We start from the raw sequence: 10,192 nt of genomic DNA, 5'->3' as shown, positions 1-10,192 counted from the left end.
TGTGCGCGCGTGTTCGCTAACAGCACTTGCCCGAGCAGTCTGTTAAGGGCTATACGGGGGATCTTTGTGTGTGTGTGTGTGGCGTGGTGCTGGCCACCCACCTCTTCGTGTGCAGTGCCGGCCTAAATAGGCGTTCGCTAACAGCACTTTCCCCCAAAAGTCTGTGAAGGCTATACGGGCAGACCTTTGTCTTTGTGTGTCCCACGTACGTAAGTGCATGCGCGCGCGCGATGCGTGTCTCTCTGCGAGCGCGATTGTTTCTCTCCGACTTCCTCTCCACAGCTGTTGTGTAGTTTTGCGGTTTTGCTCGCTGCGTAAAGATCGCGGAGTTTTTACGCCTGAGTGGTGCACGGGGCGTGTGGAGGTGGTGTGTGTGTGGGGGGGGGGGGGGGGTGGTGGGTGTGGGTGTCGGTCGTGCGGCAGTGCGTGACGTGTCGGCGGGGTGGCCCGGTCAGTCGGGAGACGAACGGTGCTGACAGAGAGACACGGAGAGAGCCAGCGGAGAGAGAGAACGAGCGAACGAGCGAACGCACTAGAGGGGCGAGTAGGCTAAGGCAGTGCCAGTCCCACGCACCACGAAGACACACGGACACGCGCGTGCACGACAGACGCACAGGCACACTGTCGACAGACACGGGGGGGGGGGGTGAGCACGGAATAAAATCATGAGAACTCGAGTCGCAACCACCTTCGCCAGCAAAGGGCCGGCGGTCACCGACGCGAACGCGCGCTGACACGCGGCGCGAGTGACCGGATTTTTGAAAGCAAACGAAAAACAAAAACAAGCAAAAAAGTACAAAGAAAGCAGCAACACTCACAATAACAACAACAACGACTACACAGCGACCGGGCGGGGGGGGGGTGGAAGTTGTGGGTGGGTGCTGCCGGTAAAGGCACAGCGAGAGAGACGAGACGCAAGAGAAGGCGAGAGAGAGAAAGAGAGACAGAGAAAGAGAGAGACAGAGACACACACGGGGAGAGAAGAGAGAACACGGGGCGGAGGAGGGAGCCCTCGTCGCAGGAGCAGCATGGCTCGGCTGCCCGGAGCGCCGCTTGCCCTCTTCTTCCTGCTCCTCTACCCGACCAACATCATCGGCCTGTGGTGGTGAGAGAGCCGTGCACGACACCGCCACTTCGGGGGCCACTCCCACCCTTGACACACACACACACAAACGCATCGATACACACACAGACACAATCGCTTACACGCAGACACATGTACACATGCGGAGACACACACGCACGCGCGCGCGCGCGCGCGCAGACAGGCATGGACATGCACGCACACGTGTATGTGCATGCGGAGATACACATGCATGCCGGTACAAAGACGTCACGCAAACGAAGACACGCAGATACACACGCGCGCGCAGATACAACGAGACATGCAGACACGCACTCACATGCACACATGCGAAGATACGCACGGATGCACGCGCGCGCGCATACAGGCGCGCATACAGGCGCGCATACACACACGCGCATAACCACAGACACACACGCGCACACGAAGACGCACACGACACACATTCGTAGACACGTACCGAGGCGCACGCATACACACGGACAGCAAAGACAAGGGCACACATGGCCGAGACACACACACACGCAGATAACCATGCATCATCATTATTTATTTCTTTGTATATTTATGAAATACACAAAGAAAAAGGTCACCCGTGTAGGCCTAACAGACTGTTGGGGCGAGTGCTGTTAGCGAGCAGCACCTACGAAGGTCGGCACTGCACAAAGACATGCGCAGACATCATCATCAACATCACCGTCGTCGTCATTATCATCATCATTGGTTAATTATTTATAATCGCGTTTCAATCGGTCAAAGACGCGTCCCTTAGGCGCTCGGAGTCCGGGTTTCGCGTTGCCGGCAGGTCGCTACCACAGAGCAAGTTGGATTAGCGCCGTTGGCCACGTGCTGTGCGAAAGAAGTTCAGCGTAGATTGTGCAACTGGCTCCTCTGCAATGTGCGCACGTGTCCACCCCCCCCCCCCCCCCATACGCTCGTTTGTATTCTTTGGTTATTTCGGTAAAGTCACGTAGATAGGAAAAAGAGAAGTACATTTTATTCACCTTTTTTATATCGACGTGACTTTACCGAAAGAACCAAAGAATATGAATTCCTGCAGTCACGAAAGTTTGAAGTCAAAATTTCGCACGAGTTTGTGTCGCTGACGGCGAGTTCAATTGTAGACTGTTTTAAAATGTGCATGGTCGCGATAAATAATTCGGATGGTGACGATTTCGTCTGACAGTTGCTTATACGTTGTTTTTGTTATACAATGTGGCAAAGCAGTGCATTGCTTGCTAAACCGCAATTAACAAAACAACATGCGCGCGCGTGTGTGTGTGTGTGCATATAGAGTTTTGGGTTTATATGAAATATAGAAGAAAACAATATATTAAAGATGATTCAACTTTACCATACATATGAAACTGAGACTGCTTGCAAAGATTGACTCGGGGGGGGGGGGGGAGGGTTTTGGGGATGTCCCAGAGTCGGTGAGCAGTGTCCGAGGTGGTGTTAGAGCGAAAGTAGCGAGCTGGCTTGACGGAGGTTTCAGTGGATGGGTGGTGGTGGTGGTTTAGTTTTGGAGGGGTGGCAGAAAGCTGGGGGGTGGGGAGGGAGGGGGGGAGGAAGGCTCAGCAGGGGGCGGGGGGAGGGATGAGTCCTGACCAAGGGGATCCGTCTCTTACTCCGAGGCCAAGACTCGCGGAGAGATCCCATGAATCGTGACGCAATGGAGAGACACGTCCTGCCTCTGAAAACAAACAGTTGTGAACGCGAGGGCATGCATGTTCTCTATATTATACACAGACAAAGATCCCCCGTATAGCTTTGGCAGACTGTCAGGGCAAGTGCCGGTAGCGAATAGCTCCTATGAAGGCCGGCACAGCACACGAGGGGGTAGGTGGCCAACACCACTCCCGGCGGCCTTTGTCTCCCTGGTGACAATGGTTACGCGCCGCAACAGGTACTCATTTGAGGCTGAGTCGACCTAGGGGAGGCCTCGGACGGGTTCAGATAATCGTCACCGGTGTTGGCTATGAGCGGGGAATAAAATTCGGGTCGCCGGGTTCGTGGCTATGGACTCGGCAATCCGAGTTCGATTCTTGGCCATAAACGAACATCAGTCGTGTCGGAACCGCTCCAACCCCACCTCCTTCTCCCCTTGTCACGAACCCACACCGAGCAGCGTGCTTAAGGTTCGGTCAATTGACGGACGGCTGCCAATTATTATGATATGTACACACGCCCACAATAGAGTACATATATACGTGTAATCTCACTATCATTGATAATGTGGACCGTCATTAATATTATATTCGTCATTTAATCAATAAATGCTGGATGAAGGCCTCCCCACGCCGTGACTGTCACGGGGGTTGTCAACCATACTTTACAACGCTGGTCAATTTGTTATTCTTGTTATCACCATATAATGTGTGTATATATATGCGTGTATAGCCTGCAGAACAAAAAACAACGTGTCAAATACGCTGTTGTACAACGAAGCTCCGGAATTGTGGAGCGATGCAAGCATCAGCACGAGAGTTATTTGGAAATCTGGCTGATGACATTCGCCCAGGCTAGCGGGGTGCGTAACTTGGGTCAGTGGACTCCCTCCGTGCCAAAGACACTTTCTTCCTATAATTGAATTACGACCGCGGCTCTGTTTGTTTAAGTAAAGTGCCGGATCGGTCGTTTGCCAATTTATAACTTTCGCTTTTGAAGGAAGCGGCACTCAATCTCCCTCGTCACCGCTGCCGCGCGTCTGCGCTGGTCGATGATTAACGGGGGGTCGAGGCTCGTGGTCAATATTGAGCGCCACTTAAGGGAACGAAAAAAAATCGATGTGTGTGTTTTCTCAGGATATGTCTGTGATTATTAATGATGATTCATTCGCTCGTTGTTATTCTTATTATTGCGCAATGCTCGTATTTAACACGTGCATTATTAACTGTATAGTCATCGTATTGATTTTACATTATTGTATTTTTTTATGGCAATTACCCGCAAATTATTAGTATCCTTTTCGGTTTCGGCTGAGTTGTGTGTGTGTGTGTAAATAGTTTTAGGGGGTGGAGCGGTGGCCCGGTGGTTAGCACACTGAACTATGAACCCTGTGACCTCAGTTCGATTCCCGGCCACGGCGTATTATCAGTGGCGAAGTGACATTTGAACCGGCGCTGACCGCAACTTTCGCCGACGAACGCCGACAAACGCGGTTTATGATCAAACAACACCACCCACCCCCCCCCCCCCCCATTACCGGACACGCCGTGCAGATGACGAACCCTTCATCCACGGGAGTGGATTGATAAATACACGCATCGGCGTAATGGTGCACGCGTGCACACACAGCGCCCAATTTTAGACTTCGCAATCCCCATCTGAGATTCGTTAAGTGCCCTTAGATTATTTAGAGTATTTTGGCTGCTATAAATTTCCACGCGATAAGCCACTTCGCCGAGCTATCATTTATGGCCAGGTCGCTTCTGGAAAATAAGCGAATAGGTCAGTGGGCTTAGCCTGGTAGAATAAAACATTTTATATGTTACATTTTGATTTAAACTTTCGTGACTGCAGGGATTCATATTCTTGGTTCTTTCGGTAAAGTCACGTAGAAGGGAAATAATAAAATAATAGAAATATAAAACAATAAAAAAATTTCTCACCACGTTTCGACTGCAACACAAGCAATCATCATCAGGTGTGAAATCCACAATTTTTCTTGCTTTGGGTTTCACACCTGATGATGATTGCTTGTGTTGCAGTCGAAACGTCGTGATAATTTTTTTATTGTTTTATATTTATATTATTTTATGATTTCCCTTCTACGTGACTTTACCGGAAATAACCAAGAATATTGTATATGTTCTAAGTGATTTGCTTACTTTCCCCATACTTTGCACTCCTATCGTACATTTTTTTTCGTTTGTTGTTGTAACGTTATGAGCCGCCCAAACCGGACCGGACGTTTGTGATGAAGCGCTTTTTGGCTCATTGGATTCCTCCAGTGTTCATCAATATTTCTGCTTCTGCATCGTCACCGGCACTGTGTACAAGTGTAACGATGAATGCGACAGATTGCATGCATGTACGTTGAACTTCTTTCGCACCGTACGGAGCCGCCCGCGCCAAATCGGAGGCGCCAGCGAATCGGAGATGAACCGTCGATTCGTTAAGCTCACCGTACCTGGCACCGAGTCGCGTGCCCAAGGTGACTGTTGGAGATTCGTGTCGCGCGCAATGCGCGTTCGCGTTGACACCCGCGTGTCACCGGCGTTGGAAAAATTCGATTCTTGAATCGCCGTTCAAGAAATCGTGACGATTCATCGAATTGACGATGGTGGAGAGAGAGAGAGAGGGGGGTGGGGAGAGGGAGCGTGGCAGTGAATCGTTACGCACATAGAAAGTACGCGTGGGTGTTGTTCTTTTCAGACTGGAAAATAACTCCTTTGAGTTGGTGGGCCAAGCAAAAGGCGGTGCATGGCAGTGCCACGTGACACGCCAGGCACGGTAGGGTCACGTGGCACGCAAGGCGTGATGGCAGACACCGATCCTCCTTTCCCTCTCTGTGTACCGTACGTTGAACTTCTTTCGCACCGTACGTGGCCGTTTGTGTCTCTCGGAGCCCCCTCCCCCCCCTTTGCTCTCTTGTTCATGTTTCACAAATCATCAGAATATTTATTTACAGCGCAGGAGGAATCCAATGAGCTAAGAAGCTCTTTTTCACAGATGTCCGGTAAGGGCACGGGGTCAGCAAGTTCGCAGCCGGCACTCACTCCCCTATCTGACAGGGAGGGTCCTCTCAGCGCTGCACAGAACGTGGCAACTGATGACAATGGATGTCACGTGGTAACTGATGACAATTGATGTTACGTGGCAACTGATGACAATGGATGTCACGTGGTAACTGATGACAATTGATGTCACGTGGTAACTGATGACAATTGATGTCACGTGGTAACTGATGACAATTGATGTCACGTGGTAACTGATGATAATTGATGTCACGTGGTAACTGGTGACAATGGATGTCACGTGGTAACTGATGACAATTGATGTTACGTGGCAACTGATGACAATGGATGTCACGTGGTAACTGATGACAATTGATGTCACGTGGTAACTGGTGACAATTGATGTCACGTGATAACTGATGACAATTGATGTCACGTGGTAACTGGTGACAATTGATGTCACGTGGTAACTGATGACAATTGATGTCACGTGGTAACTCGTGACAATGGATGTCACGTGGTAACTGGTGACCATTGATTTCACGTGGTAATTGATGACAATTGCTTTAACTCGAGACTACTGGCACAGAGGACATTCTGAAGCCATGCGAGCAAAAACCACCAAAGACAAATTCTCCCACCTCCCGTGTAGCCTTAACGGAATGTCGGGGCAAGTGCTGTTAGCGAGCAGCACCAATGAAGGCCGGCACGGCACACGAGGGGGTGGGTGGACAGCACCACGCCCGGCCGCCTTTGTCTCCCCAGTGTTTACACACCGCACCAGGTATTCATTTGAGGCTGAGTCGACATAGGGGAGGCCCAGAACCTGTTCAGATAATCGTCAATGGTGTTTGGCCGTGAGCGGGAATCGAACTCGTGTCGCATGGTTGGTAGTGCAGTGCACGAACAACTGCACTTCCGCACTAAATGCAAACACACACACACAGATGCCATACGTACCCTCCCAGTAGTTGCCTCCCTGTCACTGAAAAAGAGCATTTCAGGGACACATTAACCTTGTGTAAGGTCAAGAGTAGTTGTTCTATGGAGGAACTGGCCCCTGCCATAGGATTATGGAATGTGTGTGGGTTCGTAGCGCAGTGCTCGAACCGCTACACCATCGCTCCACCACCACCACCTCGTGCTGAATCAGCACTCCTCCTCCCTCCCCCTTCACCCCCCCGTGCGATACTCACGCGTACCCTGCATTCCACTCTTGTTGCTCATTCGCAGTAGCATCAGCAGTCATCTGCAGTCACATGTCCATATCGTCATCATCTACAGCCATCTGCAACATCATCATCATCAGCATCATCCCACGTTTGCGATGGCGAGATTGTCATCTCCCCGCGCCTTGTAGGCATGAGGTTCGTGGGGGGTTCGATCCCGGACCCTGACGATGCCTGTTATGTACTTGGGAGTCGGCGTGTTCTCTCTCCCCGTGGTGATCGCGTGGACTGTCCCCCGGGTTCTTCTGGTTCTGCCCCCCCCCCACACCCACATTTAGAATGAACACACCTTTAGATTATTTAGCTGCTCTTATAAATCCCACGTGTGATGATATCAGCCTCTGCAACGAGCTATCATCACGTGTGGCCAGGCAGCCTCGGTTAAAAATTCAAATGTTTCCGTTTCACCTCGCCCGCGCATCCTCTCGCGGCGTTCGCATTCCGGCGGTGCTGCCCGTCCGCGTCGGGCCGTCGCGACAGCCGCGATACGCGTCACGGTGCAGGATTGTCACAGCCAGGAGTGCACCACCCTGTTACAGAAACAAGCCCCCCCCCCCCCGCCCACCCCCCCCCCCCCCGGGGAAAAATACGTCACGCAACGAGCGACTTCTCGAGTGGTCTTCGTACAGCGATCACCCAGGCATGTATAGACCTATACTCTTAGTTATTTCGGTAAAGTCACGTGGGTAAAAAATGAAATGAAAAATAATAAAAAAATAAAATAACAAAATCACGACGTTTCGGAGGCAACACAAGTCTCCGTCATCAGGCGGGACCGTCACGGCCAGATTTGCTGCATCAAGTGTGTTGCCTCCGAAACGTCGAAACGTCGTGATTTTATTATTTTATTTTTATTAATTTTAATTTCATTTTTTACCTACGTGACTTTACCGAAAGAACTAAGAGTATGAATCCTTGCAGTCACGAAAGCTTCAAATCTAGAATGTATAGACCTCTCAGCTGGAACAGGCCTGATTATAAGCGTCATCGCCGACGCGAACATAGTGGCCTGTGATCAGGGGTCAACTGGTGACCGGAATGAGATCGTGAACTCGCTACACTTTCACGACCCGGTTTGACCACGGGCGGCCGTGCCCCCTCATTTGAACCCAGGGGGCTCTCGGCGATTACCCGGCTCAGTATCTCGGACACGGCCGTTCGGGCGAGACCTCCACCGCGGGTGAAGGCGAAGAGCACTGGCATTGGGAACATAGAAAGTAGAGTACAACTGACGTGCTTACGTCTGTGGATGAAATTGCTTTCCAGCTCAGACCCCGCTTGCTTGACCATCGCCACGTATATAACCTCTTGTTGTAGCTGCTCTCTCCGTAGTTTAGCAGTTCCACTGCTGGATTATCTTTTTTTCCGTTTGAGGACGACCGCTTGTGTTGCGATCGAAACGTCGTGATTTCTTTTATTTTGCTTTCTACCTACGTGACTTTACCGAAAGAACCAAAGAGTATGGATTCCTGCAGTCACGAAAGCTTCAAATCAAGATAGAGTACAACAATTGTTCCACTGCCCTCTGCTGCTCGCCACATAGACTTGAGAAACTTGATTGCTCCAGTAGGAGTGTTATTATTATTACACTTGGTTACCCTGGAAAGCATCACCGAGTCTCGTGAATATTTTCAAGAGGGTCCTGCCATTTTCATTTATTTGCGTTAGCGGTTTGTGATTGCTATGGAGGTTTCAACTGAGCAATTGCGGTGTAATCTTCCATAGTTGGCAACTTTGAATCAGAATCTTTCTTTAGACGGGAGGAATCCGATGAGCTTTGAATCTCTTATTCACAAATTTTGTACCATGACGCCGGCACAACAATGGCCTACTCGTGCGAATGATGTCACAGGATCTTTAACGTCCACTGTGGAAGCAGACAGCGTGGAATTTGAATGGTAAATACACCCGCGGTATTCATCAGGGCGGCATCATCTGGATTCGGACCTTGTGCATCTCTGCAACAAGCGGTGACTTCGCTGGCGCCGGGCCGCGTCACCATCGCTCGAGGCGGTTACGGAGTTAATTGCCCATCCAAAACACCGCTCAAGCTCAACACCTGCTTAACTTTTGAGCTTTTGACGAGAATCGGGCGCGTTATCATCATCATTGGATGTGAATTCACATGCATTGGGGATTCACGGTGGCGAGATGTTATTTTCCTCGCCTGATCTGCAGGAGTTCGTGGGTTCGATCCCGACCCTGACGCCTGCTGTATATTTGGAGTTTGCGGCTTCTCTCTCCCCGTGGTGATCACGTGGATTGTTCTCCGGGTCCTCGGGTTTTTCCCTTCACATTTAGAATCAACATGCGCTTTGATTATTAGGTTGCCATACATGTGCACGTGATAAGCCTTTTTGTCGAGCTATCATTTGTGGCTAGTTTGCTTCTGAAAAAGAGCGATATAGCTCAGTAGCCCTTAGCTGATAAAGTACAAATCGTAGTAGTAGTATAGTAATCAACCATGAGGACATTGGCACAGGTACCAAATGAAGCCTTAGTACCTTAGGAAGGTTACCGATATCCGCTCTCCCTTTCCGATTCGTGCTGCATTAACTGCGAAGGTCATGGGGGAGAGGCTGTCAGCAGATATCCTAACGCTAGTCCGCCAGGGATCAATGGTGAATTCGGTATCACACTAAAATTAAACTTTCTTTATTTTTTCAGGTAAGGCCCACTCAGCTCTGTAGCTCTTTAGCTCTGTTTCAGAAGCGACTTCGCCACAAATGAGAGCTCGACAAAGTGGCATATTACGTGGAAATGTATTGCAGCCAAATACTCGAAACGCACGTTGATTCTAAATGTGGAAGGAAAAACAGAGGACGTGGAGAAAAATCCACGCGACCACGGAGAGAACATCCAAACTCTAAATATACAGCAGCAGGCGTCAGGGTCGGGATCGAACCCACGACTTCCTGCATACCAGGCGAGGTAGTCAACATCTCATAGCCACCGTGGCGCCCCAACATAGCCCAGCAGGAGCCTATACCACCTGTTTGATGGACGGTGGTCGCCCATCCAAATACAATCCAGGCTCAAAGCCTGCTTAGCTTCTGATGAGATCTGGCGTATTCCGCGTGATAAAATCGTACGGCCAATGGCTGAGACGTCTTATATGTTTTCCTATTCTTAAAAAAATAAAATCTCCGGATTTTGCTATCGTTGATTTGTGACGAGAAAATAAATACATTTGAGATGTA

The 10,192-nt window shown here is 50.1% G+C and overlaps 1 protein-coding gene across 3 annotated transcripts in view; it reads left to right on the top strand.

Annotated features, from left to right (window-relative positions):
* The first annotated feature begins 444 nt into the window (after nucleotides 1-444).
* The window catches only part of WNT6 (Wnt family member 6), a 47,870-nt gene continuing 38,122 nt past the window's right edge, over nucleotides 445-10,192 (top strand). For all 3 annotated transcript variants that reach the window (XM_061555834.1, XM_061555832.1, XM_061555831.1), the window contains exon 1: nucleotides 445-1,105. In XM_061555834.1, the coding sequence (XP_061411818.1) occupies nucleotides 1,029-1,105 (77 nt within the window). In that variant the 5' untranslated portion in view covers nucleotides 445-1,028. The remainder of the gene's footprint in view (nucleotides 1,106-10,192) is intronic.

The sequence above is a fragment of the Lethenteron reissneri genome, chromosome 21 (assembly GCF_015708825.2).
Source record: "Lethenteron reissneri isolate LAM-NWPU_2019-01 chromosome 21, ASM1570882v1, whole genome shotgun sequence".
Lineage (NCBI taxonomy): Eukaryota > Metazoa > Chordata > Hyperoartia > Petromyzontiformes > Petromyzontidae > Lethenteron > Lethenteron reissneri.
This window is presented reverse-complemented; position numbering and strand designations above follow the sequence as displayed.